Source organism: Doryrhamphus excisus, chromosome 1, assembly GCF_030265055.1.
Source record: "Doryrhamphus excisus isolate RoL2022-K1 chromosome 1, RoL_Dexc_1.0, whole genome shotgun sequence".
Taxonomy (NCBI): Eukaryota; Metazoa; Chordata; class Actinopteri; order Syngnathiformes; family Syngnathidae; genus Doryrhamphus; species Doryrhamphus excisus.
Genome location: NC_080466.1, coordinates 44,548,780 through 44,567,717, shown reverse-complemented (window position 1 = coordinate 44,567,717; position 18,938 = coordinate 44,548,780). Strand labels below are relative to the sequence as shown.

Genomic DNA, 18,938 nt, shown 5'->3' with positions numbered 1-18,938 from the left:
ATTCACCTTACAACGTAGACTGTTATTACGTGACGTAGCCAAAGGTCCTCAGGTAATAATGTCAATTACTATCATTGAGAACATATTTACAGTCATTAATAGAGACGCTTGCTTTGGACGAGCTAGGTCGTGCAAATGTTCTTTATAAAAGCACAATGACTCATGCCCATAATGACTGTAATCACAGAGCAGCACATTGCCAACGGTGTGCTCCATAAATTACAGGTACGTGGAATGATTAAGAAATATGAACGGGATAGCAAAGTGCAGGCAAAAATATTGGTCAAAGAGCAGACCACTAAAAGCTCCTCAAGCCAACCAAGGGTTGAATATCTGCATGTACGTGTACGGTAAATGTACTTGAGATGCCCTTGAAAGTTAGGAACACAACAATCAACACACTTTGGGATCTTGATGTTAAAAGGGCCGTCCTTGCTGTCAGTCGCTGATTAGCCATCCAGAGAGACGAGGACTCAGATGCCTCAGCGGGAGGTCAGTGGGCCTTGATGGATGTCTCTCTTTTGAGATTACTCCGCAGTGTACAGAGATGCAGGAGGAGCCAGCTGTCGTTATCTATTCATGCTGGTTTCCTGTGTCTCTAACTAAAATGGAGAAGGACCTCCCCACACAGCAAAGAAAATGACATCCATTCCACCTTTAAGCCAAAACTATCTAGTTTTCCTTACAGGGCCACATCGTGGTAGCCCAGGGGTAGCCATGATGCCATTATGTCCACCGGTTGACGATCGCATGTGTACCCACGTCATGAACATCACTTGGAGATGAAATGGCACACAGACAAGCGGCACACCAAAATACAACTTTCATCTTTATTATTCAAATTAGGGATAAAATGATTCAGTGGTAAGATGCCGATATCTATAACAAAAGTTATCTGTTCACTTGTAGCATGCACAACAAAACGCTTGATGGCTCTGCTTCGTGTCCTCAACTACACCATAGAAATGATCCTTCCCTCTCCTTCTGTTTGTTCAAGTATTTTAAATGGAACATGTGCCCATTTCTAAAAGCTCTTTATTATGTCTTGACTTTGGCTGCATTGTTTTGCATAATCATTTTCATTTCTTGTATATCGGTCATTTTTGATAGCAAATGCTTACTGGACGTAATGCATCAACTGTAGGTTTAACGAACGCTACCTAGCTATTTTGACTGGCATGCTGCTGAGGTTATTTACCCAGCAATGACTGAATTGTGTGCAATTATCTTAATTACCATATTGATATATAGTTACGTCAACTACCCGTAAACTTCTAGCTGTGAATGTGGATTTAGTATACTATTAGTTACAAAGTTTACCGGTTAGATTTCATATACAGTACTTGATCACCATTTGGATATGTCTGTAATATGGCCATTTCAACTGTACTTTACTGAAAGATAGATACATGATGATAATATATATACCATGTATGAACAGCTCTAAATGAACTCAACATTTAAATCAAGCATTTAAATCAAGCTTTACGTAACGCTAGGTTCTTCAATAGCAGCAGAACATTTGAATCTCACTTTAACAGCAACAAAGAGGCGCGTTATTATGAGCAATCGTTTAAGTTGAATTCATGTCTTGAGTGCATTTTCAAGGATTTCTGAGCATGCCTGAATGCAGCAAATTGTACTTCCACATTAAAAGTGACATGGTGAGTAATATGCACTTAAGGTTTTTTTCGGTTTCTGTTTCTTTAGACCACACATACACGCATAATAAATATGCTGTTGTGATGTTCTGAGTGTCAGTGAATGCATCTCGTGCACAATGAGGAAGTGTCGTTCCGATGGCGAACGGACAAGACACGTTTTTTGGAGTTGGAGATATGAATTCGGTGTTGGCATTCCACTCCGGTTCCTGTTCCTGTTCAGATCGGGATCAGGATCAGGTTCTAAAAGGTTGTCTGTGCCTGTGCTGCCGTTTGTTTTCCATGATGCATACGTGTTAAAAGATGTTTTAAAACGTACAGAAATAATGAATGAATGAGTTAGCGAGGTAGATCTTTGGGGTTGGTTATTTTAAAAGTAGCTTGTACCCCGTGGTAATCCGTACTCAGACTTTGTTTGCACACTTAAAAATGTACAGATTATCATGCACGTGGTTATGAGTCTTTCTCTTGAGAACACAAAGAACAAAAAGCATGTTTTGCATATTTAGTCATAACTGTGGCACTGATGCATCTGTTATTGTGGCTCTGCACTCCATGAAACTTGACAATTTCTGCAGTGATAAATGTATACAAGCTCATCCGCTGGGAATCCCAAATGAGCTGAGAAGAGCTTGATATTGAAAATCATCTCCATGTTGGCCTGGCACAATATTGGAAACCTTGATTCTAATTGCCCGAATGAATGAAATGTGCTGTCCTGATAAATCCAGCCCACCACCAAGGGACGAGGATAAACGAAGCATCACTGAATGGTGTGTGTGTTTACTACACGTTTGTTTGCCTGGAAGTCACATTTCATATTCGCCTTGTGTTGTTTTTGATTGCCAATTCACTCAAGCAAAAAGTCTCTTCACAATGTTAATACATCCCATAAGTGACAAGATTGTGTGCCAAGGTATTACAGCACATCAAGCAGTCCTGATTCTACTACAGGAAGGAACTGGAGGCAGCAAATCGGTATAGAAAAACACTTTTTATTTCTCATAAGGCTCTGCTGTAATGTACTTCTATCTACTTGGGGGATAACAGTATTTTTCTTGACTGCCAATACTTTGTGTTTACCAATATGTATCCTAAATATTCACTGTTTGGTGTATGAAGCATCTGTTCAACAACTGTCAAGGGTTGCTGAAGACCACTTTCTGCAGCAGAGACGGAGAATAAGGGCGTACTCACAGTAAAGCAATCTCACTGCGTGAGTCTTATGATGCGTGCTCGGGTTCGCCATTTCTTGAGATAGGTGGGCCGAGGCACGCCGCGGTAGCATGCGCGCACACAATGTAGCCGAGTGCGATCGTTCCGTGCAGGTTCTTAATGATAAGCGACACATTTCATCATACAATGAAAAATAAATACTCTAAATCATCAAACCCACGGCACTCACCAGTGAATACAATTGTGTGTGGAATAACGACTCTGGCAAGTAATAAATAACACTATAGAAATAATGGGAACAACTCAAGACTGGCAATAATCCACGGAGTCAGGTAATAGAGCAGGTAATACAGCAGTGCAGAAGCAATGGGACACGCATGAATGCTCAGTCGGAGGCCAGAAGAGGGAGGGAGAATCTCCACCAAGTCCAGCACAGTCGGAATAGCCTAGTGTGAGTACGCCCGTCTTCCTGCAGGTGTTTGGCAACAGTGGACAATCTGAGTGGAAACCTCAGGCATTGTTGGTTTATGAGGCAGTCCTATACAGTGTTTTTCCTCATGTTGACAAGCATGTCGTGGCTCAACGACCAAAGTGACAGATACTCATTGTTACAGTTATCGAGTAAAGCAGTCCTTTACACACCAAAGCAGGGCTCTGCACAAGTATGAATCGCACTTTTACTCAGAGAGGGGAAAGAACAATATTCCACTATGGGGGTCAAGCTCCTAGTAGAGTCTTAAATATACTTTGCAGCTTTTCGGCTCTGCTGGGGTACATGTCTTATTCATATCATTATATACACACAGGGGGTCTTACACAGACAGAAAAGTAGCGCAGCCGAATGTACATGCCTTTCAGGTCAATGTTCATTATTGACCGCAAAGGTGAGGCCATAAGGGAAGACCTTAAAAAAGTCTTGATTATCCTCCTAAAAGCGGCTCATTTCCCCCCTCACTCCCACGCAGTCCTTGCAAAACCATCTTGTAATCTTGGAACACAAAGGCGGCAAGCCACACAGAAATAAAAGGATGTCAGGCCAATTCCCGCTTTTATGCTCTTAGTTCCGTGTTCACGTCCTCCTCAGTAGCTTTTTGACCAGCAAGGGGAACATCTTCACATCCTGTTCAGATGACCTCAAAATGTTCCCTCCTGTGCTGCTTGTGTTTTTGAGGGACACGCTGAGTGAGGGCGGACTGGGAGGGAGCTGGACGGAAACTGGCCACAGTTGTGTGGAGGAGATCACCAGCAGCCAACATCCTTGATCAAACAGGGGATTAGCGGTTTGAAATCCTTGGCAACACACCAGCAAAGCTGTTTTATCGAGGTGGATATCCATTCCGTGGTCCCAGGTAATCCAGTCAGCAGCCGTGGATGTAATAGTTTTACAGCGTTCATGGGGAAGAGAAAGAGTAGATGAGGGGAAGAGGCTGGCATGAGGCTGGTCCTGATGGTCCTGATGAGAGCTCGCTGCTAGGTCCTGGGATTAATCTGCAACACAGAGGAGGAAGAGGAAAGGAGAGAAAACACACATGTGGTTAGATGGAACAAAAGAGATACAAGTGTACACGGATCGCACCCAGAGGGATTACTCTGTATGTGAGTCTCAAAAACACCAGGAGTCTTTGAACTGCTCTGTTCTTTGCACGGGCCTATTTCACCTCCCGGATCCCGCTGTTACTAAAAACAGAGCGCTTAGACAAGAGGAAACAATGGCGTTGAAAAACACGCCTCCCCCTTCATCCAGAGGTATACCATGTGATCTTCTCTCACCAATCTTAGACCCTCCATGCGGTGTACTGCAAATGTAAAAAGATGTTTTCGGATATAGCACAAATGTTTTTTCATCTCAACTCAACCTTAGCTTGCGTGCCCAGGAACAAGTAACAAAGCACCCGATCCCAGCTGAGGATGTTCTCCAAACCTAGTAAAACTCCTTTGGATTCACTAAATGGGATCAGCGCCCCTGCTGTGGAATCTGAGCTGTCTGTCCATGACTCTGGTTCAGGGACTCTTATTCACCCCAGATTGCAGACTCGGACACGTTTCAATGGTATATTGAAACCTTTAGACTGCGACTGAATGGTCTGCTTTCGAGCATCTCCCTCGAGCCACAGCTCAGTTTCAACTCTGAGTGGATGTTGTCGAGTGCTACTACTTGCTTTGATGTCTTTGGGACGTATGCTGACATGAGAATGACGATACCGATATTGCGATATGACGATACCGCCCAAGTCCAAGACAAAACTAAAGTCACCTATGATTTGTTTGGTTTTTGAGATGTTCTTCCGACGGAGAGTACTACAACTACAACCTAGAAACGCGTGGTTACAACTAGGAATGTGTACAGAAACTCTGGTCCATATTGGCACCGGTGCTGACGCAAGTAACGGGACCGTGACTCATTTCGGTGCTAAATGAATGCAAACCTCAGTGCTGGAAGGAGAAATTGATGCTCTTTTTCAACTTTACTGCTGACCATCAGTACTCAGTCCCGACACGGCACACGTATTTATCTGTCGCTGTCCAAAACAGCAACACAACACTGGCTCAGTATCCACCGATCACAGACAGCAGAATTCTCAACATCAACACAAGCAGGTTTTTTCCCCGCACATTCTCTCAGTTCGTATTGCTGCGATGAAAATGATGACAATTTTATTTCTTTTTAGAAAATGTATTAGTTATACATTTCAATTACATTTTTCACACACTTTGTGTCTTAAAAGATGATGCAAATAATTTGTGACTAAAAGTACGACTAAGAGATAAGATGAGATATGCCTTTATTCGTCCCTCGGTGGGGAAATTTGCATTGCACAGCAGCAAGAGAACCGAATCAGTTAGGCAGCACAAAATACACAACATCAACAATGTTCCCATCATGCTTAGAGAGCAGATTCAGGAAGTAGTGAATTGGAGTAGCGATGGGGAGGAATAAAGTATCTACCAAAGCGGATGCTAATATCACGTGTGGGAGTCTTATGCAGCGATTGTGTTTTCATCTCACAAATCTTAATCTCTCGTCACATCAGATTTCATTTGTGATGTGTTGGTAGGATTACAAGGTTTATAGGGTGTCTTTCTGAATATCTCATAACAACGGGGCCACCTGTGGCTTGTAACCATGAACTTCTCCTCCAAAATGTTTCTCTTTAAATATTCGGGTGCCCTCCATCGTCCGGAAATTACGCTGTTAGTTATTGTTTCATTGATATTATTGACTGGCATCCTCCTGTCTACATGTCCCATAACGGTTCTTTTCCTCGATCTATTTTCTATACCACTTGTCCCAATTACAGCCACAGGTGGGCTGGAGCCTATCCCAGCTGACTTTGGATCGCACAGCCAGTACAGACAAACAACCGTTCACACTCGCATTCAGCCTAACTTGCATGTTGTGGAATGAAGACATGCAACGTCCACACGAAATGCCCAAACCGACATTCAAGCCTCCTGACTGACATGCCAACATGCTAACCTCTCAGACACCGTGCAGCCTGCTTTGTTTTGTTTTTGCTGTCATTTTACGTTCACGCCACATGCACTGGCCACAACAACACCTAAGCTATATCTATGACGGAGTGAGTGGTATCGATGTCCTGTTGCTACTTGAACGGGATCAAAATGGGATGTTCATTCTCAGTAAAACAAAGAGAACATCTTTTTTGTCCAAGTCCAAAATGCGACGACCGCTGTGACATTTGACTCTAAGGTTCCACTATCCCCACGACTTTTTTCTCATTAAGCATTATTTTACTTTTAGATTGTATTACGAACACACCTGGGGCCCGAGCAAACAAGCTGGACCACTTAGAAATCCCATAATCCTGATCAGCAACAATACAGCTGTGACATTTTCAGCAGGCTTGGCAGGTGTGTGGACCTGATTGCGAGAGGCGATATTTGGTATATTGCGCCATATCGCACTTACTAAAATATCATATTGGCAGTTGATATTCAGGGGAGATTCATTACCTTGGTTTATTTTACATACATGACCCACTTGGCTGATAATCTGGAGTGAATAAATATAAAAGTACATTAGGAGGTTGCCTCCAGCCACGGCTGTTAATGCCAGTTTTTAATGATATTATGCTACTTAGAGAGCGTTGTCTTTTCAGTCACTCATGGCCATCGGTAAGGGTGGGAACGTAGATTGACTGGTCAATTGAGGGCTTTGCCTTTTGGCTCAGCTCCCCCTTCACCACAACGGACAGATGCCCGAGCCACCTCATGTGGTGCCCCACCATGAAGGCTTTCTCCCGGATGTCAGTACGCCTCACTCTTTCTCCATCTCTACAGGACAGCCCAGCCACCCGACGGAGAAAGCTAATTTCAGCCCTGCACCCATGACCTTGTCCTCCGCTAGCCAAAGTTCATGACCAAATGCGAGGGTAGAAATGCAGATCGACCGCTAAAGTGAGAGCTCTGCCGTTCGGCTCAGCTCCCTCTTCGCCCCAACGGATCACATCACAGCAGACGCCGCACCAATCCGCCTGTCGATCTCGCCTTCCACCCATCCCTCCCTCAACCTAGAGGTGCTTAAACTCCCCCCCAATGCGGCATTGCAAGTGGGCGGGGTCCGTGGAATCAAACTTGGAGTTGCTGATTCTGCTTCACTCTGCGATCCATTGAGTGTTGAAGGTCACGGCCCGATGAACCCTAACCCTAACCACTGACCCAGTGACGATTGGAGACTGGACAATTCATTATTGAGAGAATTTACAGTACATATCCTCAACATATTTACATGTACTGTTGCACATGTATTAAATCATGTCATTGAATAGATCTTGGATATTTTTGAAGAAAAACTACTTCAGCTGCACAGGACCCTCAAAACCACATTTGTCACATCCCTTAGTGCTTCCTTAAATACTGTTTCTCTTCTAGGTCTTGTCACATTTTCTTTCCATACAATTTGTTCATCTCTCCAATGACCCTTTAATAAGCAGCCTTGTTCGCTTTTGTGTCCAACATTTGCATCAAAAGGTTGGATGGGGAAATGGCCTCTGTCAGAACGCTGTTTGTAACAGGTTGGGGATTGCAGCTCACTTTCCATCTCAGATATGATCCACCAGAGGTTTGTTAGCATAGAGGAGTTTATATGCTAATGCTGTCACTTCAATGTACAAGCACTAGGGTGTGTGTGTGTGTGTGTGTGTGTGTGTGTGTGTGTGTGTGCGTGCGTGTTTGACAAAGGTGTCCTTTGTTCCTTTTTGTCATCTGCCTCTTTAAACGAGCCATTTCCACCATATCCCATCCTTGCTAAGAGCAATGCTGAAAGCTTTCTAATTCAGCAGATGCATTAAATTGCAATTTACTCAGGTTTCACTTTGTCAGGGTCTGGGCAAAATTACCCCAACAAAAGATTTGAAAGCAAACACGGGCGTACCCTTCCCGTCGCTGTTGTTTAACAAATCAGGACATCCAGCTGCCATCAGCAGCCTTTAGAAATAGAAGACTCCATGGAACAATATGCATTAAGGCCCATTTCATGGGATTTAATGGGGAAAAGTAGCACTGTATTTCATATTTTGTATTCTCATTCTTTTTTAATAGATGTGTATGCACCTACTACACCAAAACAAATTCCTAGTATGTGTTTGATCATACATGGCAATAAACCTTTTCTGATTCGAATTCTGATTCTTGGACTGAATTTCACAATAAAATTGCCATGGCGATGCGTTGTACAGTTTAAAATGTACACCGTCAAACGTCAGTTCTCGCATGAGAATTTGAGGCCACTGGTTGATTATTAATCAGGAAAAGTCCGAACATTCATTTTTCACCGTCATGAGATGCAAAGTAAAAGAAGGTCAGAGAGACGACATTTCATGACAGCCTCTTCCATTCCGTCTCTTTTAGGGTGTATAATTGTTTGGAAGCACGAGGAAGTGACTGATCTATCCAGCCAGCGGAGCGGATAATGCAGATCTACGGTGGGCAATGGTTTTGGAAGGTGCTCCCCAACGTTTCCGTCACTGTGACTCGCACAAAACAAACGGGTCTGCTTCTACAGAAAAGTGCAGCCCCTCTCTGAAAGACATAAAGAAAAGAAGCATGGGTGTCAGGCTCTGGCGTTGCCGAGGTTCTTGGTATCCATGCCAGTTCCTGTTCCAATTCCAATTGCGAACACGTGAATGTGCGTGCCAGCAGCATTGTGCTTTTCTGAGCGGAATGCAAACCTGCTGGTGTTTTTTTTCTTTTCAAACAAACAAATGTGGTGTTGTGGGCTTTCAAGCTTATTATGAAGGAACAAATAAAAAAGCAGCAATTTGGCCTGAGAAGAGGGTGAATGAGGAATGCTGATCAAAGGAGAGCAGAGTGCAGGATAAAAGGCCTTTCATGGAGCCAGCGGCCTATGTTGTGTGCTGATAGTTGCTTCAACAAGACCCGCAGAGGAGGATCGGGATATCAAGTGGCCTTTAACAAAAGCCGCAAAGCTAAGAGTAAAGGTGGATGTCTGGTGATGTTGTGCATGCATTTTGTGCATACGTGCCCATCGAGCAGGAGTGTGTCTCCATCAGCAGGAGCACACGGTGAACGGTAAGTAGCATGTCACAGATTAGTGCCAAATAGGATTGGCACAGCAGTGCGAGGAACTGTTAGCGGACCTGCACAGCAGCCAAAAACAAGAACAGGACGTGGAACAAAAGGCAAAATAAAAAAAACCTTGTATGATACACTCTAGAGAGGTTTCTGCAATGAGGTTTAGGGGAGTATGTTTCAAATGTTCATCCAACTGCGTCCATGCACATACTTTCCTTGGATGCTCTGCTGGTGCTCAGTGCTAAATCAGTGCTAAATATTTAGTGGGGGTGGTGGCGCATTCAGCATTTGTGTCACGCCTGCCTAATCATGCGCAGCATGTAAACACACACTTGATTATTTGGGCTAATGAGACATTATTGAACATGACTCGGTCCCACTTCCACTGCCTGACGCTGCTGACGTGACAGTGACCGGGAGAACAAAAAGAAAGAACAGCTGGAGGAAGACTAACCTTTACAGAAGCAAGAATGCAGCTCAATTTCGGTTGACGTTTCCTCTGCATTTTGCTTCCGGAAGCTAAAAAGGGGAGTATGGCTGGGTGTTCTGCAAAGAGAGGGTCAAGAGAAAAGTACATGTGTGTATTGGATAGAAAAGCAGCCTCATGCGTCACTACTTTGAGGATTTGATTGACCCGTGGAATTTTGAACGGTAGTTGAGATTAAGATGCATTCTTTGGTGGGAGCGAAGCACCGGACCTACGGTACGTGCTGAAACCAACCCAGTGTGGCGGCCTGGCGAAAGGCTACAATCTGCTGTATAAATCTGAAGGACAACCTTGGCCAGCCCCATGTGGTCTAACCTTCACTGGGTACCCCCCTACCGTCACATTAGACTCCACTTCTATTCAAAGTCATTGTCGCCGAGCATTAAGAAAAGACGCTGATCGAGCTTAGGTGGGGGGTGAGTCGGTTAAAGGAATACAAATCGGGTGATCAACCTGTCACGGTGTACTGAACTGCTGGCTTGGTGGACTTAACTGCCTTCATTATTTTTGTATGCGGCGCTCAGCGTCAGCCTGCAGAGCCGAAGGGCAGTGGAGAGGAAGAGTGGCTGTTAACTTTATCTGAGTGAGGAGTGCGGTCAGAGGCACTGCCCACTCTTCCTGGCCTGCTTTATGATTGTGTTTTTTGGCTTTTTTTACTACTACGGCCTTTTAGATGGCTTGCTTACACTGGGCAGAGTCTGCCTTGTTATAAACCAGACCACGGATGTGCTGTGGTTTGGAATTATGCTTTCTTACATGCGCCCTGCATAACTTTCATATAGCTTGTCCTTTTGAGAAGATGTGCTATAGTTAGGGCCGAAAGGATTCATACGCTGGCCACAGTTAAAGTCGTTTTATATTTCTAGCATTTCTTTAGCTGCTGGGGAACGATTAGAAGATATTTTGTTGTGGGATGTCATGCTGTTCATGTCCCGGCTCATATTACTGTCACATGTATGAATCTTTCTCAAATGGTACAAAAAATACTTTTGCCATTTTCCTGTCCCATGCTAGGAATAATATCGGCGTTATGTGTGAAAATGTTTGTTTATTGATAAGGTTAAAACACATGTGTACGATCATCAAGTAGATAGCTGTGAATTGTGCAGAGGCCTCACCCTCGTGGTCTTGACTTTATTTCCAGAGGAGCACATCCATCCAGAGTTGTCGGGCAGAGTCTTGCACTCTTCCCCCTCCAGACACGGCTCCATCTCACACCACCATTTCCCAATTACGATGGATGCTGGGGAAGGTGAGCAAAGAGCCAAGGGACATAAAAGAGCCAGTTAGATCCTAAACAGCAAAGGGAACATTTAACAACATACGGCAGGACTTGAGCCTGCGTTCCAAAGTGATGATGATTCCAGCAACACTGGAGAAAGTCATTGAAAGGGTGCTATCCACTTATACGGTGATATACAGCTTGAATATGTTGTGTTACATCTCGGCTTGGGCATTGTGGCGGGGCCCCAGTATGCAGAGAGCAGGACACCCAAGTGCAGGTAAAACGTCTACTTTTCCAGGACTGTTGAAGAAATCAACATGTTGTTGAAACACTGCTCACAACCACACGGCATTTAGCTTCATTTGGGTGGTGAGGAATCACGATTATCCAGCCCGAGTGAATGAGACATTTATGATGGCCAATTAGTAACTGGATTATGAACTCTTATTTGCTGCCCACTTCATGAGTCTTGTAATTATGTATGCTGACATTTGAGGGCATTGTCAGCCTGGTTTGGTACTGCATGGAGAGCACCTGACTGAACCTTCCTAGGAGTGGCTGGCCAACCAAAATGACCCAAAGAGAGCATCAACGACTCATCCAAGAGGTCACAAAAGACCCCCAAACAACATCCAAAGAACTCTTAAGGTTAAGGTTCATGACTCCACCATAAGAAGAAACTGGTCAAAAATGTTCCAAGACGAAAACCACTGCTGAACAAGAAGAAGATCAAGGCTTGTCTCAATTTTGCCAGTAAACATCTTGATGACCCCCAAGACCTTTGAGAACGAGACAAAATTGAATGTTTTGAAAGGTGTATGAATTGTTGTCTAACAAAAAAGGAGAATGTCTGCTTCATGACCTCAAGCTGAAATGTGGCTGAATTACAACTATTCTGCAAAGATGAGTGGGCCAAAATTCCTCCACAGTGCTGTAAGAGACTCAGTGCAAAATATGCAGAAATAAATCAGGAAGGGGCAAACGCTTTTTCACACCACTGTACGAGTCGTGAAGTTCGATGGGCCTGCAGAAAGTCCAAAGTACAACTGAAAGCTTGATTTATTCATTCATTTTATTGACTTAGTTATCAGGGTCGCACTAAAGACTCTAAATGTGCCTCTAAATATTAGCCTGCCATCAATTGGTGACCAGTTGGCCAAAGTCTGCTGGAAAAGGACCCAGCTCACCGTGACCTTAATGAGCGCGAGAGGCATTGATCATGGATGAAGGACGATGGCAACTTCTTCACTGGAGCCAAACGGTGTTTTTGTAGTTGTCCTCCCCCGTCTGGTCCTTGGCTCTACCTATGACACCCTTGGCACATCTGCTGGAATCAAAATAATTGTCTCAACTAGCTGCAACTGGCCAAGGCTGTCACAGCTAACAGAACATATCTGCAGCCGACGGGATCGTGCGTCTGTCCTCCTGACACAGTAGTGCACAAACAAGATGCATGGCTTAAAATAAACAGATTAAAAAAGCAAACAAATAACCAGATGACAGTTTGATTCAAGATCTTAGTCTTCTAGCAGGCCGCTTTGATGGGCAAACAAGCAAGAGTTGGACTGGAATTGATTGAAAAACATGAAGCGCCATGAACCTTTTACAAGTGCATCTGTCAGATCGCTGGTGAGAGAACTCTGTGATGGATTGAAGTCACTCACACATCCCTGCCAGGTAGCAGAATGTTTGAACATCTTGATGTACGACCAGGAAAATTGATTTCTGCCCGTGTCAAAAAGGAATACGTGACCATGGCTTTAATGAATAGTTAATGTCTTTTAACTTAGCACGCTGCAGAGAACATGGCTGACTTCCCTAAAACCCGGGATGCAAAACCAAGCCTTTCTCTTCTGTCTTTATTCACTTGAATTGTTTACTCAGCGTGAAGACCTACACAAGTCAAAGATATTATACCATTTCTTGTGTCGTTCTGTGAGGATTCACTCACGAGCCACGTGTACATGAGGAGATTTTCCTCTTTCCGAATGACCTTTCCGAAAACACTGTACACATGGAAAGGAATATTCCAATCTCTTGTCTTCATGCACCGCTGTAATCCAACAGAATAGTCAATGCATGCGCAGTACGGCGTAAACATCAACAACACTTCCCCGAGTTTTTCTTCCACTTGTTGGAATAACGAAGTTTGGCCAGTTTTTCGTTCGTTCAGTTTAGTTTGGATCAAAAACAAACTTTCTGCAGCAGTCCAGTGCCGATTGCCGGCCTCCATTTTTAAAACGGAAGAACGTCTCGAGCTGCGTGTTATGTCATATCTGAGCATGCGTTGAAAGAATGTACCATTCAATCTAGCCAATATTTTATAATTAAACTCGGGACATGTTTTATATAGATACATATTTTCTTTTTGAATAAAAACCGGACTTGTGAATAAAGTATAGAAGGGTTTAGATTCTGTATATATATATATGTATATATATATATATATATGTATATATATATATATATATATATATATATATATATATATATATATATATATACACATACATATATACACATATACATACACACACACACATATATGTACATGTATATGCATGTATATGTACTTATATACATATAAGGCTTTACCAGGGCATCACATTGCAAGCAATCCTTTCACCATCTGCTTGACCTGCAATGCAACTTTTGCAGCATTTTGCTTCCTTTCACTTAATGTCCGTGCATCTTCCCCGTGGATGTATCTCAAATGTACCATGACAACCTGTCATGCTCGGCTTTATGGACCCGCGGCCAAACAGAAGGGTTCATTCCCCATCAGTGATCATGGGAATCTGCATGCGTCTCTTGTTGGGAGAGTTTCCTGCTACAGCGGCTCCATGACAACGCCAAGCGGTAGCATGTGTGCCTCTGAAGACATCGTGTGTGCCAGCCATTTCCTGCTTTTTGAGGATGTCCAAACTATGGCTGAGGGTTTACATTTCATAGACACTGGGATAAGTGCTGTGATGAGCACCTAATCTGAGTGCATGTGATTGGCCCAGCGCGGCTGGAGAGATAAGAGCGTTTGACTTGTTAAAAGGGATGTTCTTCACTAAGAGCCTCGTTGGCTGTGACATAACTGGGACATAGTTCTCCTTGTCAAAGCTAATAATCAATTCCCACTACAGGGATAATCTGACAGCAGACCCCGACTGAGCGTGACGCCTCCCCACACACACTGTCGCCACATCTCCGTATCTTCAGCCAAAACATCTTCCAATAGCAACTGAAAAAATACTGAGCTGGAATCGGAATGCTGAGCGATGATGCTGCCAAATAAAGAAACTGAGGACGATGACTATTTTTCACATTCCCAGATGACATGCAAAAATGCCCCCACCCGTGTTTTGAGAGCTTATACTGAGTTTATTGACAAACAACTGTTGGGTCACAGGTTTGACTTTATTGGTACGCCGTGGGTATGATCTATTTGCTTTTGAAATAGGGATGCTCCGATCCATGGACCACTAATCGGTGTCGAACGATTTCCATGAAAACCACGTGATCGGCATATGCGATAAATGCCTTTCAATGCTGATCAGCTGTGGCTAGTACTGGTGCGGCCAGCAATCCCTGCGTGCATGTAGTCTTGCCCTGACGGAATCGGCAACATAAAACCTTGTTTCAAAATATGGATGCATAGAGATACATATAGATACATATAGATACATATAGATACATATAGATACATATAGATCCATATAGATACATATAGATACATATAGATACATATAGATCCATATAGATGCATAGAGACAACCGTTCACAATCACATGCTTGTCAATTTTGATGACTTGACTCGACTTGACTATATCGTTGGACTTGCAACTTAATTTGGACTTTGACATCAATGACCCGGGGTATGACTTGGACTTGTATGACTTGGACTTGAGTTTGATGACTTGAACATACTTTGATTTTTCAGTCAGTGTGTTGAGTAAAATGTATTCCCTTTCAAAGTATTCAACTAATGTTGTCGTTTCCAGCAAGACAAGTCTTCTGTGACTGTGTGAGGAAAAGGAGTGGGAAGAACATGCAAACACCACACAGGCATGTGCGGGAAGCTCCACGACCAGGGCTACTTCATAATGAGCCCATGGGGGTTATATTGACAGGTCACGGACTAAACAATAAGGTCTCCGTTCACTGTGTGCATCGATGTTGGAGTTTGATACTAATAAAACATACACCTGATCAGGGAGTCTGCAAAGATGACAAAGATCAAAAACACTTTCCACAAGGTTCTGCCTATTGTGCTGTCAAAACAAATGACCTCTGGAAAGAAACTATTTGACCGAAATAACACTGACATTTTGGGGGAATTGTGGATCTTTATGGACACATAACCTTTGTATAGTCCAGTGGTTGCAGGCGTCCCCAAGCGGGGCGATGAGATGAACATTAATAATGTACGGGACCTGGGGAGGACAGCTGAGTTCGGGACAGAGAACAGCTTTCTGGGACTGATCAAGATGTTTAATGTTTATTCCTTCTCCGCCACTTATGCGGTTTCGTCACCTGTGAGCTGGAGGCCATAGATCATGGGTGTCAAACTCATGCCATGGAGGGCCGACACATTACAGGTTTTCTTTCCGAGCAGTTTCTCCAGCAGGTGATTTGATTGACAGCTCCTTCCCTCAAACCACAGGGGGGTTCATCATTCAAATCACCTGCTTTAGTGACCGGCTGGAAAGAAAAGCCGGAGTGTCTCGGCCCTCCATGTCATGAGTTTGACACCCCAGCTATAGATGATGCAGGGTTAGGGTTAGGCTAGTATGTTTATATGTTTATTTATATGTTATGCAGGGTACCCCCATGTATACATGGGGTCATGCCAGTCATGCCCCCATGCCAGTCATGCCAGTCATTTGCACTTACAATGTGTGTTAAACGACTGGTCTTAAAAGCCATCATTGTGAACTCATTTGTGGTTTTTGCATGAAGTACATTTGGACAAAATCATACCAAAGTGAGACACACCTTAATAAATAGGAAATAGCTTTGATGGGGTGTTTGGCCCATCTTATTGGAGGTTCCACATGTGCTCAATACCGCCGTTTCCATTTTGTTTGTATCACCACTTTACCTTGAAGTGCGTGTTCATCGATCCCAAATTTCTCGCCTTGGGCCCGAGATCCACTTAGGCTTTAAGTGGTAGCAACATTTTCTTCTTCTCCTTCTTTGCGTCTGAATCTTTGATTTGGTTGATTGTACCCAATATTTAACTTTTTTCTCGTGACGCAGTGAAAAAGTGCCTCACCCTGCAGTTGCAGTCAGGAATTCTTCTTCTATCCAGCGAGCACGTCTATTATCATCAGCACGGAGGCATTTTTCTCAGACCGTCTGCGTGACGGTATCATTTTGGGGGAATTTTATTCACAGTAAACGGCTGTGATGTACATCTGGGGAAAGTCGCACATCGGTTTGTTTACACGCATGATTGTGTGAAGAGCTCTCGCTCGGCATGCTTGCGCCCGTGAGAGTGAAATGACAAAACAAGCACTGTGCTGTTTTCATCATCTTCCACTAGATGTCAAATCTTACAAAATGGGATCATTTACTGAATCAAATTCTAGTCCAGCTGTCACCAGGTAAGTGAAAGAAAAGCTTTTTAGTGCAACATGGGCATAAACGGAGTCAGTCTACGATCATGCTGCAACCCCACAGTTTCAGTTTGCTATCAGACTCAAGATTCCCTGCAAATCTAAAGGACCAAAAATATGGAATTATGCAGGCTTAATTCCTGAGCCTATTATGACGCATACGCTCCACGTGGTGTAGCTAGCTCGAGGCAGAAGAAAGTCCAGGCATGCTTCAAATATGAAAACAAGTTAAATTAGGCTTTTTCAAAGGACATTGCAGTAAAGAAAGTTTCTCTGTCTACAAGGTCAACTCTGTTCAAGAGAATTTTCATTTCCAACTCGTGACCACAAGTCTGTAAATGTTCCTGCAGGTGTTTCAATCTAAAGAGCAGAACATCTCAAGGACCAAGAAGTCATCAACCAAGGAGAAGTTGTGTTGTAACCCTAACCCTAACCCTAACCCTAACCCTCACCCTCACCCTCACCCTCACCCTCACCCTCACCCTCACCCTGTATTAAGTGTCAGCGGGATAACCCACCCTGTGGACTCCATCCAGTGGGCCTGTCTGGCACTTCCTGTAACAGCACTCATAACCAGAATATTTTAGACGGATTTTTTGCTCAAAGGCAGACAGCGTGAACCCTGTGATCTCTTGCAAAGGTGGAGGTGAAAAGATCAAAACTGGGGAACAGTCAGAGCTTCTTGGGGGGAGCGCTTTGCATTTCTGTCTCAGTAGGTTTGTGACTTCCTGCCTGCTTTTTTTCTGTCCACCAAAGTGCCCGATTGTTTTCCTCAGCTGAAGTAATTCAAGTGCTAGCCCGGAGCGTCCCTGACTTGTGTTTATTAGTTATTCATTTCCATCGGCCTGATCTGCCTTGGGCAAAGTGATCTGCGACGCGCTCCTTGCTCAGGTGTTCCCGAGCTCCGGGTCATCCTCTCGATGCCCAGCACCACGGGGCTATTGCCTGCCTGACGCTTGAATGCATCGTATTATAGGCACCGCTAAAGATGTTTAGCTTATGGTATTGTACGTACATACACCGTAGCACAGTGAGGCAGAAATAATCTCTTATCAAACTAACTGCACTCATGCACTTTTGTTTAGTATTATTTCAACAAACTTAAATGTGCAGTGCATCACTTTTTATGATCAACACAATTGATTTAAAAGCCCAGGTGATCAATTATGAGGCTTTCGGAACTGAGGCACCATACTTTTTTTTCATTTATGAGAGCACTCGATAAACAGTGTTGAGCTATTTCCTCACCGTCCACACATGAAGGTTTGTTGCGTGTTGTTCCGGCCACTTTGCCTGGTAAACAGGAGCACTTGACGGTCTGAGAGCGCTCCTCGATGCGGTTCTTGTTACAGCATCTGTGGGCCGCAATCACCTCGCACGTCCCTCCCTCTGTGGGCACAAGATATACCAAACCGTGAACAGAGACATCAACAAAAAGGGTTTACAAGTCATAGAATCAAAAGGGGTGGTGGTGGTGGGGGGGGGGTCGAAGGAGAACGTAGACTTGGAAAAAGACGCTCAGGTCATATCAGGTTTCACAGATGTCGTCTCGTACACCTAAATGCATCTTCCTCTGTAGTAGCTGCTCCTCACGATTCATTACTCATCAAAATCTCATCAAATGCCTAAATTGGTCTAACGATGCCATCGTTTCATTTTCCTCCTCAACTGACCAAGCTTGTCACGTTGTGGCTGTAGTTTGCAGTATTGTTGCGGCACCAGCCACACTTGGATACCTTATGTTAAAATATGAAACCTTCATAAACCTATTACTGCATTTTGCAAAAATATAAGAGACCTCCTTCCATCTTAAAAATGAACTTACTGAAAGTTTGGATGAAGAATAATTTTACATTTTAAGCTGTGATGTATGACATGTGACGTAAATGACGTAAATGAATATTTGACTACAAATATTTTTAGCTCATTCATTTGTCACTTTTTTTAGCGCTGACACTCAAGTCAGACTTGTAGTTATACTGTTTGAATACACGTATTAAAAGTATTTATGGCCTGCCGTGGTGTAGTGGTTAGCGTTCTGGACTTTGGAGCGGATGCCTTGGGTTCGAACCTCCACTGCAAGCATCATCTGTATTCATCAGGAAGGGCATCAAGCCAAAATCAGCATGCGGATCAAAAAGATCATGAAAAAGCCAAAATAAACAATTTATGATTTTTGTTGTTGTTTTACAGTAAAGTTTGGGGGGTTATCTTGGGGGGTTATC

At 43.7% G+C, this 18,938-nt stretch overlaps 1 protein-coding gene across 2 annotated transcripts in view; it reads right to left on the bottom strand.

Annotated features, from left to right (window-relative positions):
* Positions 1 to 1,649: 1,649 nt before the first annotated feature.
* Positions 1,650 to 18,938, bottom strand: part of LOC131126473 (chemokine-like protein TAFA-1) — a 103,613-nt gene continuing 86,324 nt past the window's right edge. Inside the window, exons 3-6 of one of the 2 annotated variants that reach the window (XR_009129162.1) lie at positions 17,962 to 18,102; positions 10,998 to 11,122; positions 9,847 to 9,938; positions 1,650 to 4,325 (exon numbers count right to left, since the gene is read on the bottom strand). Coding sequence is in view for 1 of the 2 variants with exons in the window: in XM_058069063.1 (XP_057925046.1) it covers positions 4,308 to 4,325; positions 10,998 to 11,122; positions 17,962 to 18,102 (284 nt within the window). In the remaining variant the exon portion in view is untranslated. The remainder of the gene's footprint in view (positions 4,326 to 9,846; positions 9,939 to 10,997; positions 11,123 to 17,961; positions 18,103 to 18,938) is intronic. The other variant, XM_058069063.1, reaches the window with a different exon arrangement.